At 35.0% G+C, this 20,468-nt stretch overlaps 1 protein-coding gene across 8 annotated transcripts in view; it reads right to left on the reverse strand.

The window, feature by feature from the left end:
- Positions 1-20,468, reverse strand: part of ADGRL3 (adhesion G protein-coupled receptor L3) — a 943,202-nt gene that overhangs the window by 331,074 nt on the left and 591,660 nt on the right. For all 8 annotated transcript variants that reach the window (XM_078148809.1, XM_078148806.1, XM_078148805.1 and 5 more), the window contains one exon: positions 18,382-19,182. In XM_078148809.1, coding sequence (XP_078004935.1) covers positions 18,382-19,182 — 801 coding nt within the window. The remainder of the gene's footprint in view (positions 1-18,381; positions 19,183-20,468) is intronic.

Here is a 20,468-nt window from a genome sequence, read left to right on the forward strand (position 1 = left end):
AAACACACATACACACACATAACCTTCCTTGATGGGAATTTTACTTTGGGATTACTGAAGTTACAAAAGTGAGCTGGGACCTATCTCTGCAAAAATCACTAGTGATTTATGATAATATTCAAGGCTCACCTTACTAAAAAGAAAGACTGGGTTTTTTTTTTTTTTGCATTTAAGCTCACATTCTACTAGCACTATTCCTATGTAGTTAAAATTTGAAGAAAAAAATAAGAAAACATTTATTCCATAATGTAGTTTAAAGTAATTCTTATGATAGTACAACATTATCCAGAAGATTTCACAAAAAGAGGGCAGAGCCTTATTCATTGTCTTGCACAGTATATCCAATTTTGTTATTTGTCCTAATTGTGGTGGATGTATGGCATTTCTAAATGAAACCCCTAACTAATGAGAAATCTCAATTTAGCCATTGGTATCAACCTTTACAAGACTGACTAATGAGAGGCCAAATTGATTTCAGTTCCACCTGCCTGCCCTCTGGTGGACATGCTAATGAGTAGTGAAATGGATAAGGGATGGACAGCTGGAGTGAGTGGGAAACAGCCAGAAACTGAATAATCCACCCCTTTGTAACTGAAAACTGCATGTAGGAAAATTCTTTTTGCTACTTTTGCTCTAAGTATGTATATGTTCAGACCTGATGCTCCATAGCAATAAGTAAATGACATTGTGACAATTACTTTTCCTTGTCTTTTTTTCCTTCTTTAAAACAAGTCATCTATATTGCCGATCAATATGGTATCTTTGTGTTTTAAAGAACTTGTTAAAAAAAAATTTAAGTCTAGCCTGCTCTTCTGGCTAAAAAAAACAAACAGGGAGAAGGTCAACTTGGAAAGTTAATGACCTTCAATTATCAAAAAAAGAAAAATACATGAAAGGTGAAAACAAACAGAAGCCAAAATCTAGCTCCTGGTAAATTGGAATGTAATAGCTACTGCAACAATTGGCTGGGTGCCCTGTACTATCTCCAGCAGCAAAGTCCAGAGCCAGCAGCTGTCAGTATAGGCAATGAAGAGGAGAGGGAAAAGAAGAGATTGCTGCGGAGCAAAGGAAATAGTTGAAGGATAAAAACAAAGAATGGTCTGAAATTAGCAACACAGAGCTTGAAAATATGACTTCTGTTTGAGAAGTTCAGTTTGGCTTCTCAGGTGGGACCTAAATTAAATGTCAGAGATAGGGCTATCTTAGAGGAATTGGAAAACTATCATAACTCATATCCTATGTGATTTAAGATTCCATTGTTCCTTTGATTTATTTTCTAGCCGGAATATACCATATTAAACTAAACAATACAAGAAACAGGTTTAGTTACCTTTTAGACACGTGACAGTTTCAAAATGTTCAAGATTCTTAGCCCAACATTCACATTACTCAACTGTCAAAGTAAAAGGCTCAGATTTATGATGTGAAAATTACATTTTAACGAGGTGTCATGTGTGTTTAAAGTTCTTATTCATCACTACATAGCCTCACCTTTGCTGGAGACACAAATACATTTAATTAGCATATTATAAGGACAGAGGGTTCACCTTATCTGCATTGTTAAACTGTGCCTTAAAAAATCTCCACTGATATGAATGAATACAGTACACATAAACTACCTCAATAAACTTCAAGACACTGGGTGCTGTGGCTGGCAACAGAGCACATGTATGCCAATAGCCACATCTCTTTGCTTCTTTTTCGCTAATTCACTCTGTCGCCCTAAAGCTCAATCTGTCTTCTGAAATCTATTAGAATCATTCACTTTTGTGAATTCTGCGTTTACCTCTCCTCTTGCCACCATCATCTGGATTTATTCTCTTTCTGTAAGGAAGACTTTCATAGCATGTTACTATGTAAGACCTCAAATGGACCTTGTAATTCATTAGCTCCAACCTTATTTCATAGATAAGGAAACTCAGTCCCCTTAGCATGTGGGTGAGAAAGTTTGGGTTTCCTGAAAAAAGAAAGTTAGGTACAATCTTTGACAAGCAAAGAAAAATGGCTAGGAAACTTATACTACCATTGGGATATCTATGACAGTACTAAAATCAAGAAGCCATGGCATGCTGGACTATTTGAAAAATGTAAAGAATAAACATCAAGAAACAACTATTCTGAAATCAAATAGTTATAATAGTTTGAGCATTAAAAACAAGAGTAACTAATATATGATAGCAATATACATTAAATCAAAGGTCCTTGGTGCGCTGACATATGCTATTCAATCCAGGAGTGGGGAACCTGTAGCCTTGAGGCCACATGTGATCTTCTAGGTCTTTAGGTGTGACAGCCTTTTGACTGAGTCCAAGTTTTATTAAGGGGATTTGTTCTGTGAAATTTGGATTCAGTCAAAGGGCCGCACTTCAGGATCTAGAGGGCCACATGTAGCCTTGAGGCCGCAGGTTCCCACCCCTGAATCACTATAACTTTTGAGATATATAAATTTATATAAATCTCTTTACTACACAAATATAACACACTATCTCTCAAAGCCCTTCCTTTTTTTAAATAGGGTAGCAAACTTGGGATGAAGTAGTGTAGGTTTTTCCAGGTTATTTTTGATGCTGGTGAAAAAGCTCAGTAAGAATAAAATTTGGAATGAATTCAAGAACTGAAGGATTTCAATAGGAACAGCACTTTCATACTGAAGAGGTGCCCAATAGCTATTTTTTTTCTCTGCCTCCTGTTTTTTTCCCCCTGGTTTCCATTAAATCTCAGCTAAAATTCCACCTTTTGTAAGAAACCTCCTACAATCTCCTTTAATGCTAGTGTGTAACCTCTCCCTCTCCCTCTCTCCTTCTCTCCCCCTCATTTATATCTATACTGTTTGTACATAGTTGTTTGCAGACTGTCTTTCCCATTAATAGGTTCTTTGAGAGTATGGGCAGTTTTTGCTTTCTCTGTATCCCCAGAGCTTAGCATAGCACCTCGCATATGTTAGGCATATAATAAATACTTGACTTAAAATATTTTAACACTTTTCAGCCAATAATTTTATAACCCATTCTTCGATCTACTTGCATTGTTAACATAGCTGCAGAACAAATACAATACTTTCTTCAAGTCTATAATTTAAAGGTCTACATCCTCTTTATTTAAAAGAGAGTAATAATAATAGCAATATAGTGCTTTATTGTTTGGAAATCACTTTACAAATACTACCCTCATAACAACTCTAGTAGCTAGATGCTATTATTTATTCTCATTTTACAGAATAGGAAATGGAGTCAGAAAGAGTTTAATTGACTTACCAGGGGTCACATAGTATAATCAATGTTTGAGGCTGGATTTGAATCCAAGTCTTTCCGATTCTATGTCTAACACACTGTTCACTGTGCCATCTAGCTACCTAGGTCGAATAAACTATAGAGATCCCTCCTCTATAAAATATCATGGAAATTTATTCATACTCTCTCTAAAGCTCTCCTTTTTTACTGCTCTTCAGTTTCCAACATCATAGATTAAGAGTGGAAAAGATCTTGGAGATAATCTAAGTCAATCCCTTTCATTTCAGAGATGAGGAAATTGATTTAAATTCACACAAATGGCAGAGCCAAGATTAGAATAAAAACCTACCTCTAAAGTCAGTTCTTTTTGTTTTACATGGCAAGCCTTGTATAAGAAAGTTTGAACTAGGTAAAAGAGTACAGGATCTTTCACTTTAATAGCCATCCATCTTTGTTAGGACAAGGAGTTTCAGGAGACAATGCAAGAAGAAGGACAGAAAGCACAGAAGGGAGTTTGGCACCAAAATGAGTGAGAAAACCTTCAACATTTTGAATTTTCAACCCCCAAATTAGAATGGTTTTCCTGAATTACTTATTAAAGTTAACACCACATTGTGAAAGATTTAGAATGATGCCTTGTTTATATGTGAATAATGTAATGGTTTAAATGCCCAGAGAAAGTGTTTTTATTTATTAAAAATGGGAATAAAAATAGTAAATATTTTTTGAAGGGCAAAAAATATGTTCAGAACTTAAAGCTGCAGAGCATTATGGTCTTTCAGCTAATCTACAAATTGCTGTTTTGAAATTAAAAAAGGTAAAACTATGAAAAGAGGAATCACAAGTATTTGGAAACTAAATTACAATTTTAAAATGACGTGTCCATTTCATAGAGTAAATTTGGCAAATTGTGAACTTTCTAGTGAAAGGAGAATTACTGTTAGGAAACTACGATTTAAACCACTGAAAGTTATAGGTATGGAACACAAAGGGTGAGGCTGGGGCTGATTTGGTAAAAAGATTGGGGATCCTAACAAGAAGAAAGAAAAAGCATGGAGTGAAGTGTCAATTAACAGCAACAAACAAACAAACGAACAACAAACAAAAAAGCTCTGTTAGTACTCTGTTTGAAAAGACCAGCTGGGGGGCAGCCAGATGGCACAGTGGATAGAGCACAGGCCCTGAAGTCCAGGAGGATCTGAGGTCAAATTCGGCCTCAAACCAAAAACTTGACACTAGCTGTGTGACTCTGGGCAATCACTTAACCCCAATTGTCTAAAAATAAAAATAATAATAATAAAAAAAAAAAAGTAAAGAAAAGACCAGCTGGAGTAGCAGTTAGCAGTTAGACTTCAGTGAAAGTTCCTGGTTGATTAGGGAGATGATCAGCCTTATTATATAAGATTTTGTTTCAGATATTGCTCTTCAGAGACTGTTAGAACTCAAGAGAAATGAAGTTCTCAGAAGTGCTTGTGGCTCTTCTCTGACCCTTACAGTTTGAGAAAAGAGAAACAGAAAGGGGAAAGACAGGTACTAAAGCTGCTTTGCTGTATAACAGCTGGCTAGACTAGTTGTCTTATCCAGACGGCCAATCTAAGCTGTTTGTCTTGAGCTCTACTCCTACTAGACAACTTAACATGCAGGTGAGTAAGTCATTTACAGGGCTTGTCTGTAAAGCCCAGAGAAAGCCAACCTGATGACCTTTGAAGTTCTCTGACTGAAAGGGAACTGCTATTCACATAAAGAATTACAATGTTTTCAACATCTTTTTAATGTTAATTTTAAGTTGAAAGAATTTTGTAAATACAACATGGTTTGAGCTTAGATGACGATGTGTTCAGAGAACAATGAGAATAAACCACCAATGACATCAAAGCCTGTAGTTCTGAGTTATTCTATACCCTGAGAAATGGGTTTTCTTTCCTCATATCCTCTTCTGCCAGGTTTATATGGGTACCCAATATCCCCCACAGATACTGAAAGCTCTGGAGAGTATGATACTGACTTATGTGTGAATTATGATTTAATTTATTATTCATATATTCCTTTCATAAATGAATACTAGTCATATTATTTACTTTGCCTTACTGTTAAGTAAATAATTTTATTTAAGGTCTAAAAGTGTCATTACTGTGAGTATCTGGTTTACTTAGATAGAAATGCATCAGTGAGTGCTTAAGAGCTGGACTGGTAAGCAAAGAGAGTACATTTCCCTTCAAACAAGCCATTAAGACTGAGAAAATTTGAGTATTAACTGCATAGTGGTAGTCCTTCTCTAGGAATCTAGACTTATTAATTTCAAAGAAAGTTGGAGTAGTATAGCAACAGCTGACAGAATAAATAGGTATTCACATACTCAGGTGAGCTCTAAGAGGTGCTACACAAAGCAGAGAAAACTCATCTGATAGTTATTACACCCACCAGTGGAGTCTTTGGGTTAAAAGATATGGATGTTTTCAACATTTTTTAGCACAATTCCAAATGGCTTTCAACAATTGTTGGAACAATCCAGAGTTCTCCTAAGAGTGTCTCTATCTTTGTGCTAGTCTTTCAACCTTGATTATTTTCATTTTTGTCATCTTTGTCAATTTCATGGTGTGAAGTGAGAGCTTAGAATTCTCTTAAATTCTCTTATTAGGAATTTGAAGTAACCTTTTTGTGCTTGTCAATAGTTTATTTTTTTTAAGTTTGTTCAATCCTTTTTTCACCATTTAACTATCATTGTTGTTAATAATAACTAGCATTCACATAGCAAATTTTAAGGTATGCAAAATGCTTTATAAATACCATCTCATTTGATCTTCACAATGACCCTGAAAGGTAGGTGTTACTGTTATTCCCATTTTATAGATGAGGAAACTGAGTCATAGTGGTTAACTGACTTGGATAGAGTCACATACCTAATAAATGTTTGAGTCTAGATTTGAATTCATATCTTCTGATCCCAAGTCCAGTGCTCTATCTACCGTGTCACTAAGCTACCTCTTGATCTTACATATTTGTTAAATCTCTACGTCTGTAGGATATAAAACTCTTAGAGATAAGCAACACAAAAACTTTGCCCCAATCAATAGTTACCTTTCTTATCTGCTGCAATGATTTTGTTGTTGTGAAGGTTTTTTAATTTCAAATAACTGAAATAATCTACTTAATCTTTTGTGATCTCCTTCCTCACTTCTGCCTGCTGGCTTTCCCTGGTTTCCTTAAAGACACAACTAAAATCTCATCTTCTACAAGAAGTCTTTCCTCTAAATTCTAGAGCCTTCTCTCTCTCATTTATTTCTTATTTATCTGGAATGTAGCTTTTTTTGCAAATAATTGTTTGCTTATTGTCTCCCCAATTAGACTGTGAGCTCCTTTAGGTCAGGGACTCTATTTTGCCACTTCTTGTATTCCTAGTTTTATCACAGAGGCTGGCACATAACTGGTGTTTAATGAATGTCAATTGACTAACGTCTTAATTTCTTGTTTAATTAAGACTTTTCTCCATCATCATACTTGTGAAAGAATGTTTTTCTCTCTTTTCCTTCCTTAAAAAAGTAGAACTGTTTATATTTGAAAATCCATTTGGAACTTAGTATGATATGTTATACTACATTTATTATTTATTTACTATGCACCAGATACGATGATGAAGATTGGTGATACAGTAAGGATAAGTAAGGAAAACAGTCCCTGTTCTCAAAAATCTCATTCTATTGGAGGAAGACGATCTATAAAGAGAATATTGTTTACATGGCTAATGGTTTAGCACAGGTATGGCCAGGAAGTAAAATAGAGGCTTGGCTTGGATACAAGCAAAGTAGGGTGAAAGCTTACCATTCACAGCCCAGGGGGCTTCCAGGATTGGAGTCTAAGTTTCTGGTGGAGAGGAGATAGAGATGGTGGTCTGGGACAATACTCCAAAGATCTATGATTTTGTTAGTATGAATTGTTCTGTTACTAACAAAGGTCACAACCTCTCTATAACTTCATAGATGGTCTATAAGAATTATCATAACTACAAAAAATCCATCATTACGTGCCCAACATGGTGAAAGAATTATGCAGGCCTCATGATGGTCTTATTTGAACAAGCATGCCCAAAATATCGCTTCATAGTGTGGAATTACACCCTCACTAAAATGATTCTACTTTCTATTAGTGTGCAATTGTTTTCAATTTCTTAGATATATTTCAAGTAAAAAAAGTAAAAGATGAGGTACTTTAAAGTAAAAGCTTTAGTAGTTAGTACTTTAGAGTCCAGGATTTTTTTTTCTTCCATAGAACTCTTCAATACAGAAACTAACTCTGATATCAAAGCTAAATGGGATTGAATACTAGAATTGGCATCATAGTTCTTAAACACTTACTGTTTTGACTGTTCCTATCTGTATGTGTATGTGTGTGTGGGTGAGGTAGGGGAAGTAAATCTTAGCTTCATAGGATTTTGGCAACAAATGAAATTCTCACGTGTAAATCAGTGCCCATTGATCACTTCTAGGAAGTAGTACGAAGGGCATAGGAAGGAATAAATGAGAGAAAATCACAGAATCCCTTTGTATCCCCTGGGTTTACTATGGTGTTTGACATATAGGAAGTACTTAATGAATGCTTTTTGATTGATTGAATCTCAGTGGCTATGGATCTGCTATAGCTGTATAGGCAGAATGGGGAAATGTGAATTAATTCTGAGTTGACAAAATATTTTGGCCATCTTGTAATACAGTAAAAAAATTTTTTAAATACATCAATATGAATTCATTAAAACATTTATTCACTATCTACTATTTGCAAGATACTAGGAAGGGGAGAAAAACATATACAGTACTAATCCTATAATTAAGGAGTTAAAATCCAGCAAGGTAAAATATATAAATGCTATATGCAATAATCATAAGAAATTTTCTAGCACTTTAAAGCTTACAAAGCATTATACACACACACACACACACACACACATTTGTATATATATATGTATATACATATATACATATATATATATATATATATATATATATATATATATATATAATTTCATTGCATCCTCATATCAAGTCTTTTAGATAAATTTTGGAAAGTATATTGGATTCAATGTCAGAACATGTAGGTTGAAATCCCAGGTGAAACCCCAGCTATTTAATAGCTGTATAGCTGAGTCATTTAGCCTCTACAGGTATCAGTTTCCTCCTCTGTAAAATTAAGGGATGAGACTTTTATGGTACTTTCCTGCTCTAAATCTATGATACTTTTATAATCCTCATTTTACAAATGAGAAAACTGAAGTTGAGAGAGACTGATTTGTTCATTGTAATACAACTAGCAAGTTTCAGAGACTAACTTTGAACCTAGGTCTCTCTTGACTCCAGTTGTCACACCCTTTGCCACTGTAGTATTTGTAACCTGAAAAAAAGTGATAAAATAATTTAGACAAGGGAAGGACAACTTCTGTCTGAGGGAAAATTATAAACAGGCAGGGGACTTAACCCAGATCTTGAAGAATCAGTAGGATTTTAATAAATATAGATGAAGAAATATATGATAAGGATATAAGGTATAAGGGAAAAAAAACATGGAAGCAGGATATAAGGATGGAAATGCCAGCTGGGGCTAGATAATGAAATCTTAAATGCCAGTCTAAGGAGTTTGTAAGTCTTTACAGTATCACAAAATCTAAAGTTAGAAAGAAATATAGAAAATATTTGGTTCAACACATTCAAAATGAGTCACACCGTTATCTAGTCTTCATTAGAAGACCTCAATCCAGGAGGAGTCCAACTACCTATTAAGGTAACCTGTTTAGAAAGTAATGGGCAAAGAAATTATGTTAACATGATGGTGTTTGAATAATGCTAATTTGGCATTTTAATGTAGAATGAATTTGAAAGGAAGAAATAGGATGTAGAGAGGTCAGATGGAAAGCGATAAAAATAGTCTAGGTAAAAGGTAATAAGGAAATAAACTAGAGTGATATCAGTGGGAATGTAAATGGCTTTGTAACTGCATGTGGAGTGGGAAGGGATAGGTACAATGATGACTCACAGGTAATGAGATAGTACCTTAATAGAGATTTCAAGTAATTTATGCCTCAAATTCAGATCTCAATCCATCTACGTCTTCTCATACTATAGATTTCTTGTCTATGTTTCTCATAGACTGATAAATTTGTTTTGGGACTTTCTATCTTGAAATGTTTGAAGCACATTTGTGTAGAGTATTAGTAGGGTATTAGAAAAAAAGGCCAAGACTCAGAAGAAAAGGTGATACTTAAAGTCATAGACATGGTAAAATCACTAAGGATGTAAGTTTACTGTTAGACCAGAACCTAGGGTTCTGGGAATATTCAGTGTATAAGAACATCAAGATAAGTAAGTCAAAGAGTGGAGGAAGAATTAGAGAAAGGAGGACAATCAAGATATTGCAATTTTACAAGATTCAAAGATACAAAGATTCAGTTTCAGGAAGAAAGAGGTGGTCAACTGGGTCAAATATTCTACATAGAACATGGGGGCTATGAAAAGTCCAATAGATTTAGTGACCAGGAGGTCATCAGTGACCCTTAAACTAAGAATTTCAGTATAGTGGTACAGGTAAAAGTTCAAATACAGAATATTCAGGGGGTAGAGGCTGCAAGTATATACTGCTTTTTTGAGAACGTTGATAGTGTGTAAAGAAAGCTAGAGAGGATACTGTAATTTAAATAAGTATGGAGAGCAAGTAATTTTAAGACATGATGGGATGGTTACAAGGTAAAGACAATAAGGAGAAGGAAAATAAATGAGTAGGAATAAAGGGATGTTGATAAATTCTAATTCAAACTAGAGAGAGATGAGATAATTTTACTGGCCTGGATCTATCCAGTAAAACAGAGAGGTCATCTGCATTGATCAAAGGAGTAGAGGTGGGAAAGGATGTCTGAGAATAGAAAAGGCCTAAATAAGCTGCAGTGGGGAATATGACAGGAAATCATGGAGAAATAAACAACTGCTTGCATTATTGAGAGCCCAGATAAGGATTTGGAGAGTATGATTTTCTATCAGACTGAATCTGTAATTTTCCACCAAGATGCAGAAGCTTAGAGATAGAAGTGGTAAGGGGTGATGATGACAAAAATTATTCAGAGAACTGAGAATTGGCAAGGTGAGTCCTTGTGACAAAGAGGTGAGACACTCTAACACGAACACAACAATATTTTTGACATAACTGACCACTGGATTTGGGACAGGTTAACAAATGAACCTTCAGAAGGGGGCCAAGAGACTAGGGGATTAGGGCCAAAATAGTACTTTTTAAGGGCTAGGGTATGAATGGGGGATGGGTAGGATGGGAGCAGGTATTAATTGTCCATAATAGGAAAGAATTTTCCTCTTAGGATGGTCCTCAAAAAGAGTACGGTGATGAATCGGAAAAAGCAAAGTTCAGTGGAACGTCTTAAATAGTGGGACATATTGATATGTTCTGGTCCTTCAGAAAATTCTCGTGGGGTGTCACAAACATAAAGATGGTGCCACAATCATCATCATCATCATTATATTCTGTGGTTCTTTTCTTCTTAGAGAATTCACTTTTGTAGAATAAGATCATGCTATGTTTCAACCATTTATATTAAGACTAAGACGCTGTGGGGAAATCCCATCAATGAAATAATTAAGCACCTACCATATGACAGGCAACAGACTAGGGCCTAGAAGGTACAAAGACAGTATTGAAATAAGCCTTGCCCTCATGTGCATTCTTTTGGGAGGAGGTGGAAGGAAAAGAGAAACAACATGTACACAGAAAAATAAATAGAAAATAATCATTTGGGGCGGTGGGTGCACATTAACAACTGGCAGAATTAGGGAGAGCAAAGTTGAGGAGGTGGCACTTAATCTTAGCTTTGAAGAAAGTTAGGTATATTACCAGCCAGAAATGAGGAAGAAGAGTATAACAGGCAAGGAAGACATTTGTGCAAAGGTATATTTGCATACCATAGTCTGCCACATCCCCCATTTGCCATTTTCTGCCTTTAATGATTTCATCATTAGCCAAAGATTCTCAAATTTTATTGTCTCAGTAATTAATTATAATAATTATATCTAACATTTATACAGCACTTTAAGGTTTGCAAAGCATTTTATGTACACTATCTTTTTTGATCCCCATACCAACAGTAGATAATTGCTATTATGTCTTTTTTTCAGATGAGAAAACTGAAGCTGAAAAGAAAAACAATTTGTCCAGAAAAGCACATCTAAGTAAACGTCTGAGGTAGTATTTGAACGTGAGTCTCCCTAAATCTAAGTACAGTACATTATCTACTATGTACTACAGATTTCTTTTAAGAAGAAAGTTTTGGAAATTCAGTACACAGCCCTCCCTCATCTAAATCCAATATGCTTGCAAGTCAGGTATAGTTATTATACAGATCCTCAATAAGCGACAAATGCTGACTTTACAAATACAGCATGGAAATAATTGGCCAGCTTTTCTCAGTGCCTGCTCTAAATCAGCTGCTCCATTGGCCTTCTACCAACTTTGCCTTTAGCAAAAACCAAATTGTTCAGAGGTGACTGTACAATTTCAAAGCCATTTTTCATATGATAGCTATTTTTTTTGCTCGCCATTTTTTTCTTTCATCAGTTAATTTAACCTTTGCCAATCTACTTTTCAACTGTATATACTTTTTTTCCCTTTTAAGTTCCTACTCATTAAACTCCTTCCAACTCTTCTTTATCTCAAGCAAATTATTTTTCCTCTTGCCATTTGTGAGACAAAAGCATGCCTAGGTATAGTTGTTAAGTATAACATTGTCTAGCATATCAAACAAAAGGAAAACAACAGATTTTAAGAAAAAAAAATGATCTTAATTTTAAAAGATACATTGCCATAAGTCACTAAAGTCCTTGACAAAAGTGTGCCTTCAGATATCATGCAAGTTTCCAACTACCTCTTCATATTCTTCTGTAAGTGACAATATTTGATATATACCTTAAAACATTTCTTATAGAACTTATTTTCATTTAATGACTTGCATTATACCAGTATTATTTTCCATCTTTTTCTTTTGAAAACATAAAGTATTTCATCCATACTACAGGCTAAATTGAATTTTTAGTTTAGCCTGGAAATTTATTCACAATTTACAATATTGTTTTTCTTTAGAAAACAAAAAAATACTTTAAGTTTCACACAACTAAATTATTGACAAAGTTTTAGAACACAAGTCACTTGTAAGCTGAGGACTTCTTATCCTTGTATATTCCTTAATATGTGGAATGTAGCTAGATTGATAATAAAAAAAGTATTGCAAATCTAAAATGCTATATAAATGCTAAATAGTATTAACAAGAGTGCTGATTCATTTTTTCCCCAATGACATTTTGTAAAAGCTATAAAAACAATAGTTGCAAATTTGCATTTAAAAGAATGCAGAAAGGGTAATTGTATTTGCTAGGTTGGCCAGGGCCCAATAGGACATTCTTTTTTTTTTTCAGGGATGGAAACATGGAAATTATCTCAGGTTAGCCCTTGATTTAGCTAACTTGCATAAGGCAAAATTTGATTTTCTATGTTTCATCTTCTTCATGCTGTACTGGCACTTCTAGTAGATGGGGGACTTACAAGAAAACAACCCATATCTTCCTGGTCACTACCCTACATTGTCAATAGAGGTCATGAATAACTGTAGAGTAAACCTCTCTCCCAGGGCTCCAACCTCTATTTATATCCAAATGTTTGGTCATTCCTTTAACACTTCACTCCTAACTTAACCTTCTGGTTTCTCTAATCACCAGCATACATTCTCTCCATTTCTATGCCAATTTCTCTTTTTAATTTCTTTTTTAAAAAATCATTACTTTTAAGCAATCTCATTTATTTATTTTTAGTTTTCAACATTCAACATTTCTATTTTGCCCTCTGGTTTTGGAATATCAGGGCAGTTTTCCTTGATAATTTCTTGTAAGATGATGTCCAGGCTCTTTTTTTATCATGTCTTTTTAGAGAGTCCAATAACTTTTAAAATATCTCTCCTGGATCTATTTTCCAGGTCAATTATTTTTCCAATGAGATATTTCACATTGTTTTCTATTTCTTCATTGTTTTGGACAATGCCTTAATTTCTCATGAAGTCACTAGCACCCATTTACTCCATTCTAATTTTTAAGCAAGTATTTTCTTCAGTGAGCTTTTGGACTTTCTTTTCCATTTGGCCAATTCTGCTTTTAAAAGCATTCTTCTCCTCATTGGCTTTTTGGACCTCTTTTGTCATTTGGGTTAGGCTATTTTTTAAGGTGTTATTTTCTTCAGTGTTTTTTTGGGTCTCCTTTAGCAAGCTGTTGACTTGTTTTTCATGATTTTCTTGCATCACTCTCATTTCTCTTCCTACTTTTTAGTCTACTTCTCTTACTTGCTTCTCAAAATCCTTTCTGAGATCTTCCATGGCCTGGGACTGATTTATATTTTTCTTGGAGGCTTTGGATGTAGGAGCTTTGACTTTATTGTCATCTTCTGGTTGTATGTTTTGGTCTTCTTTGTCTCCAAAGAAAGATTCTATGGTCTGACTTTTTTTGTGCAGTTCACTCATGATCCAGCCAATTATTTGCATTATAAATTCTTTGTTAAGGTAGGGGTCTGCTTCCAGTGTGGAGAATGTACTGTCTCAAGCTTCAGGGGTTTTATGTAGCTGTTTTCGGGAGATACTTCTAGGGACCTGTAAATTTTCAGTTCTTCTAAAGTGGTACAATCAAGGGTGATGTGTTTACTCCTTTCCTGGCCTCTGTTCTGGTCTATGAGTGACCACCAGTGCTCTTTTCCACCTTGGAACTGTGAGGAGGATTCTCTCTGTACCGCCACTACAAACACCAGCTCCTTCTTGTCCCGGGATTGTCAAACAGAACTGTGACCCAGACCCAAGCACAGGAAAAGCAAGAGAATCATGCCTCAGCATCAGTAAAAAGATCCCTGCAATTCCTCTCTCATCAGCCACTTTATTCCCCCTCTGTGGGCTGAGCTCCAGAAGCAGCCGCCATGACTGGGACCTAGCTTCTCTCTCCCTGTGGTCACAGACTTTTCCTACTGACATTCTAAGCCATCTTTGGCATTTGTGGGTTGAAAAGTCTGGAAACCACCACAACTGCCTGTAATTCAGTCCTCTGAGGCCTGCTCCAGGTTTGTTGAGGTCTGGTCTTTGCATGAGCACCCACACTGAACTGCATTCCTCTCCCACCCTGGCGCAATAGATCTTTCCAATAAACCATTCAGGTTGTCTTGGGCTGGAAATTTATTTCACTCTTGTCTTTTTGTTGATTCTGTTCCTCTAAAATTTATTTAGAATCATTTTTGTACAGGTATTTGGAGGGGTTTGGAGGAGAGCTCAAGCAAGTCACTACTTTTGCTCTGCCATCTTGGCTCTGCCTCTCTATGCCAATTTCAGAAATTCACTGCCTTCCTCAACTCAAATTCTTTACTCTCAGAGACAGCTGATACTCTCACTATAGCTACCACCTCTACTTTACTATTCCTATACTCATAGCATCCAGACCACCCCTCTGGCTACTTCTTGATGTTGCTAAGTGCCTCATCCTTCGTCCCCACTATGGAGTAGAAATCGCTTGTTCTTTCTTTCATTCGACCTTCTTTTGCAAGGGCAAATGAGGAGAGGTGGGGAAGAAATCTTGCTACAAAAGTAGCAATAATTATAATCCTTTTCAGCCCTAAAGTGTTCAAATCTCAATTCTGTATTATTTAAGATGATAAATGGTGGAACTTAAAAGATTTTTTTTTCTGTTTTGTTCAAAATGCATATATATGAAAGCACATTTTCAGGAATGTTGTAAATTTGGTTCTACAATAAGTCATGGGATTTAGAGTTGGAAGATGTTATCTTAGAGGTCCCCTGATCCATCAGTCTCATTTTAACCCATAAAGTAACTGAGATCCAGAGAGCTTAGATGATTTCACAAGGTCACAGAGACAGTAAATGGCAGGGCTGAGATTCAACCCTCATACTGATACCAGAGGATTTACCTTTTTACTTCATTAAGAAGGAAGCTTCAAAAACTCCCTTCACATCACATAAATTATCAGTAGAAGCATCTATTATCTCCTCCCTCATATCTTGGAGGAAAATTTTTTCCTATTCTTCCCTAAGGAATTCAGTATAGATCTCTTCTTCATGTATTTGGTCAAGTCAGGCACTTATTGCAAACTTCATCTTTTTTAGGACATATTTCGTTTCAGTAGCAATTTTTTCCACTAATCTATTCCATTCCTTAACTTATGGTTTTCTCTGTATTATAAGACCTGTCTACCAGTTTTCAAATATCCTTCTAAATAAACACACATTGTGATGGAGTGGAATGAACAGTGAATGATACCTAGAATTAGGTTTCTTATTCTGCCAATAAGCTATTTTGTGTCCTTGTATGAGTCACTGTCTCTTCTGAGCCTGCTTCCTTATTTGTAAGAAGAAAGCATTGGGTTCAATAATCTTATGTCTATTCTAGATAAAATTTCTAAGATTTTCTTTTTAGGAAACTTACTTTATTTGATTTAAATCATAATTACATACGTATGGCTTAAATGGAAATACCATCTTTTAAAAATTTTTTCCCCATTCACTATCAAGGCTACTCATCATTTTAGTTACTAGAGTTATTACTGTTCTAAACTTACTTGCTATGAATAATTTATGTAAACTGATATAAAATACTGAGCATCATGTTATTCATACATTTTTAGGGAGAAAGGTAATGAGTGCAAGGAAAAAAATTCACTTTCTATGAAGAACATTGACAACATTTGGAGTCAAAACACATATGTCCAATAAAATTTTTATATGTAAAGAACATAATGTCTATACATACATATCTATATCTATATATACACAACTTGTTGAAAGGAAGAGATAGAGTTGTCTGCGTAGATTACATCAAAACTCCCATTGATGTTAATTGAAATTCTCATATTTCACATATCATGTAGAAAAGTTACTTTTAAATGTATTCTTTACACTTCTCAATTACACTAAAGCTGTGCCAAACTTTTGGCTCTTTAATCAGTGCACTGATGAATGAAAATGGATATTTTTGCAAACATTTGCAAATCCAGGTGAAATCTCAACCTTTGGACACAGTTTTCACTGTTGTTTTGTTGTTGTTGAAGTAAAATGTAATCTCCCAGGTTAAATGAGCAATATGATTTAAAAATAGAACTTAATAATTTCTTGATGTTTATCATTAAAAAAGCTGGCTTTTAAAAACAATCGACATTACCACTTGTACTTATTATTTTTTCTTTTTAAATTTCAAATCATATATGTTAAATGTCTAAACTTTCTTCACATTCCCAATGATAATATTTCATCTAGAGTACACACATAATCACATTCCAAAGTGGAAGTATCCACATATGTATACCATGTATAGTCTGTTGGTATAAATTAGAGATACTCCTGAATAATTTTTGAGGAAATGGAATCAATCTAAAAAAAATATTGTAGTAATTCATTTTCAAAGATTATGTTTTCATAATTGAGAAGAACTTAATTTTGTCTGGCACTCAATATTTAGAAGCAAATTTTGATCACATTAAATTAGTTGAAGTAGGATAGAGTACCATATTATTTAAATTTTAAAAAATAAGATTGTTGTTGGCCTAGAAACAGCTATTGACCTACTTACTTAACTTAAAGTTACTTAACTTGAAGAAAATCATTAGCTTTTTAATACACTAGGCCTAGAAGAGTAAAACCATAAATATGCAAAGTCTACATTGGTAAAATAGAAGTACTGCTCTATTTCTCATGGGTATTAAAGGACTTTCAGGAGGGTTGGACTCACTTATCCATTTCTACTTGAACAGTTTTGTCTACTTTTCATTGTAACCAGTTGAACTAGAAATCAATCATTTGTGAGGTATCCAGAAATGCCCCTTTAGCAAATAACAAAATGGAAACTGCATTTGGTGCTGTTATATCCCTGGGTGACACTGGCCCCAATGGCTGATTTGTTGGCATCATTGCCACTCTCCTTTATATCTCCTCATCACTTGAATGCATCCTTTTAAAATGTTTGCAATGACCTCTCTGTTCTTCTACAATAAGCTCTGTAGACACTATTTTAAGTATGAATAAACTATTCATGAATAAAAAAGAGAATAAAAGAGGGAAACAATGAGCAGGAAATGTAAGTCGACAACTTTTTTTTAAAACTGAAAAAGGAAAGAAGATATCATGCAGGAGTCCAAAAAGCAAAGATAAAACAGTTATGAAGCCTTCATAATAGCAGAATGGAAATGTGTGGTCTGTCCCAGACTTGTCTGTGGACTGATATTTATTTGCATCATTCTTTTTCAAAGAACAGATCAAATTATATAATCACCTATACTTATGAGGCACAGGGACTTCAAAATACATAGTTTTATTTTAAATCTGACAAGAGACCCATAGCATGGAATCCTCAATGAGATTAGAGAAAAGCTAGTATTCTATTGAATTAATCATTTATTAAGTATCTGCCATATGCAAGGGATTGCACTGGGTGCTTGATCTAGCAATAAAACAATGACAGTAATAATTATAGTTCATGTTTATGTAGTGTTTTATAGTTTTTCAAATGTTCTTCTCAATTCTGTGTAATTGTTAGCATAATCAGATTTACCATCTTATAGATGAAGGAACTTAAGTACAGAGAGTTTTAATGACTAGACTGTAGTTACAAAGCAAATAATTGGAAATAGCCTTTTAGCAACATCTTCTTACTCTAGGCCAGTATTCTTCATAGAAATACTATGGACTAGAATATTTCTTCTGAAATAAGATAGTTTTCATTTGCAAGGAGCATGTAATATAATAGACGTGGATTGTCCATAAAGAAGGATCATTACATATCATGGGATTACAAAATGGGAGAAAATATGAGGCTACTAAAGCAAAAAATTACATAAGCTGGCCAACTATTCCAAAACAATAGCACAGAACACATCTTCTTGGTGCCTAACAAAGGCAGATGGCGGTTATTTATAAGTCAATCTTTGATCTTCACAATATACTTTTACACGTAGATAGCAATCAACATCAATATTTCAAAGATGGAAGGGTAGTCTAATCCAAATCCAGAATGACCTGTAAGTCTGCACCCCATACGCGTTTTTGGAACAGGGAAAATAATGGCCAAAGGCGTCGACTTACCTGATCTGCTATCCAGAGGTCCAAAATCCAAAGAATACTTCACAACATGGTAATTGTTCCACACATAAAGTAGATTGTCTCGAGGGTTATAATCCACAGCGGCTATGTACTGGTATGAATTTGGAAAGGGTACATCCACCAAACTATCTTTACTTTGGTCAGTGTTGTAAATATAGTCTATCTTATTCCCTGTAGCTTCATTGTCATCATCTTCATATACAGATTTGACCACATACAAAATCCCACAAATCATAAAAGCGTTGGAAGCTGACCTTTTATCATAGGCTGTATCCCATGTCCCTTCAATCCTTAAAGTATAAGGGTTCAATTGGCTAATGACAATTTTACCATTGTTCTGTTCTGTTGCATAGATGACCCATAGCCCATTCTCATCTACTGCCAGGTCTATGTCAGATTTTCCTCCCCACCGGTAAGGGGATGTATCATGGTAATTGGCATTAGCTATGATGGCCTCCCCACTCTTTATCCTAGTCCGCAAGTCAAACTTAACTATATTTCTTGTGCGCTCCTTGTTGAAGAACAAAGCTCCATCATAGACTACAAATCCTGTGCCATCTACTCGGTGAGGGAGCTTGTAAGTTGTGGTTGGCCTTCCAGCAATAAAATCATCCTTGGATGAGTACTCCGTGAGGGTGTCCGTTCTGTAAGGAGTCCAGGGCATGTAATAAATCTTGTCTGAAGCCTGAAGGGGGTCCTTGCACCATGCCCCAGACTGGTGGTCAGACTCAAACAAATGCTCACTCTGGTATACGCCTTTGAGCAGTCCAGGACAAAGAAAAACTGTCAGGAGGAAAAGTTAAAAAAGAAAAACACAATGAGTTTCTATATCTTGGCATGTATTCTTATCTCTCATCATTTTTGGAACTCAGTACTAGAGGCACCTACCACAAAGCTGCTGGAGATACAAATGACTTGTTTATCTACTGTTCTTTCTGAAGCAGGAAATATTTCCTCATTGATTTTAGCTTTTCAAAATATTTTTTTTCTCTTTGTTCGTCACATTTAAGTCAGTTTGTACAGTAAATGTACTTACTTGCATCATTCCTCTTTGCATACATGTAATTCCAATATTTTAATATGTGTACATATATCTACAGTATGTATATATGCATATGTACACACATGTTCTCCATAGTATGTCAATCAGGTAAAAAGATGATTCCTCAGAACATTTTCATGCAATTAAAAAACCAGTGCACTGAAGAATTTCCTGTAAAATTGTAATAAAAGACCCATCCTTATAGCCCAACTGATATTAACAATTTAATAGATATCATTAAAAAGCAAAAAGCAATCCCTTAGTCATTCACAAGAATGCTTAAAGGAAAAGTAGAGTCCTAGAACAGAGACCACCAATTCAGGTAGCAAAAAGGACTCCCAAAGCTGCTATAGTGCATACAGAGCATGCAATCCACACAATTAAATGAGTGATGGATGGAGAAAGAGAAGGCAGGAGAGAAAAGAAGGAAGGAAGAAAGGAATAAGGAAAGAAGAAAAAGGTGGGAAGTTCATTGAGAGGAACCCAAGATCTAGATTTTTAATCAGTTAAAAATGTCCTGTTAAATATAGTAGTATTTGAATTTAAAAGCATGTACCTTCTAATGTTACATGACAGGAGCATAAAAGAATAGTACCATTTACTATGGTCTTTTGCTGCTCAAACTTCAGAATGAAAATGGCCAGCAATTCACTGACACTCAGGTTTTAGTATGATTCAGTAACATACGTTGCACAAAAGGAGGCATAAGACACTTTGGTTGGTTTACCTGTTACAAGGCTGCTTGAAAATTGTTGCAAAGAAAATATATTAAAAATAAAAAGGAATCATGTGCTGTTATTATGACTGTGAAACAGAGAATTGTACTAGGTGGGCAAATTATGTTATCTCAATATATATGAATGCTGAACCAGAATTCAGTATATTATGGGCTGTATTCTCCCCTTGACCCAAACTTGACATAGGCATTAGTGATAAGCTCATTAGCAGAAATCAAAAGCATATAAGCAGGGCAAAACAAATGTAAGATGATAGCCAAAGAATGTTGTTAGGTTTTGAAATGGAAAAC

Source organism: Phascolarctos cinereus, unplaced genomic scaffold (assembly GCF_003287225.1).
Source record: "Phascolarctos cinereus isolate Bilbo 61053 unplaced genomic scaffold, phaCin_HiC Scaffold_9;HRSCAF=440, whole genome shotgun sequence".
In the NCBI taxonomy this organism is placed as follows: domain Eukaryota; kingdom Metazoa; phylum Chordata; class Mammalia; order Diprotodontia; family Phascolarctidae; genus Phascolarctos; species Phascolarctos cinereus.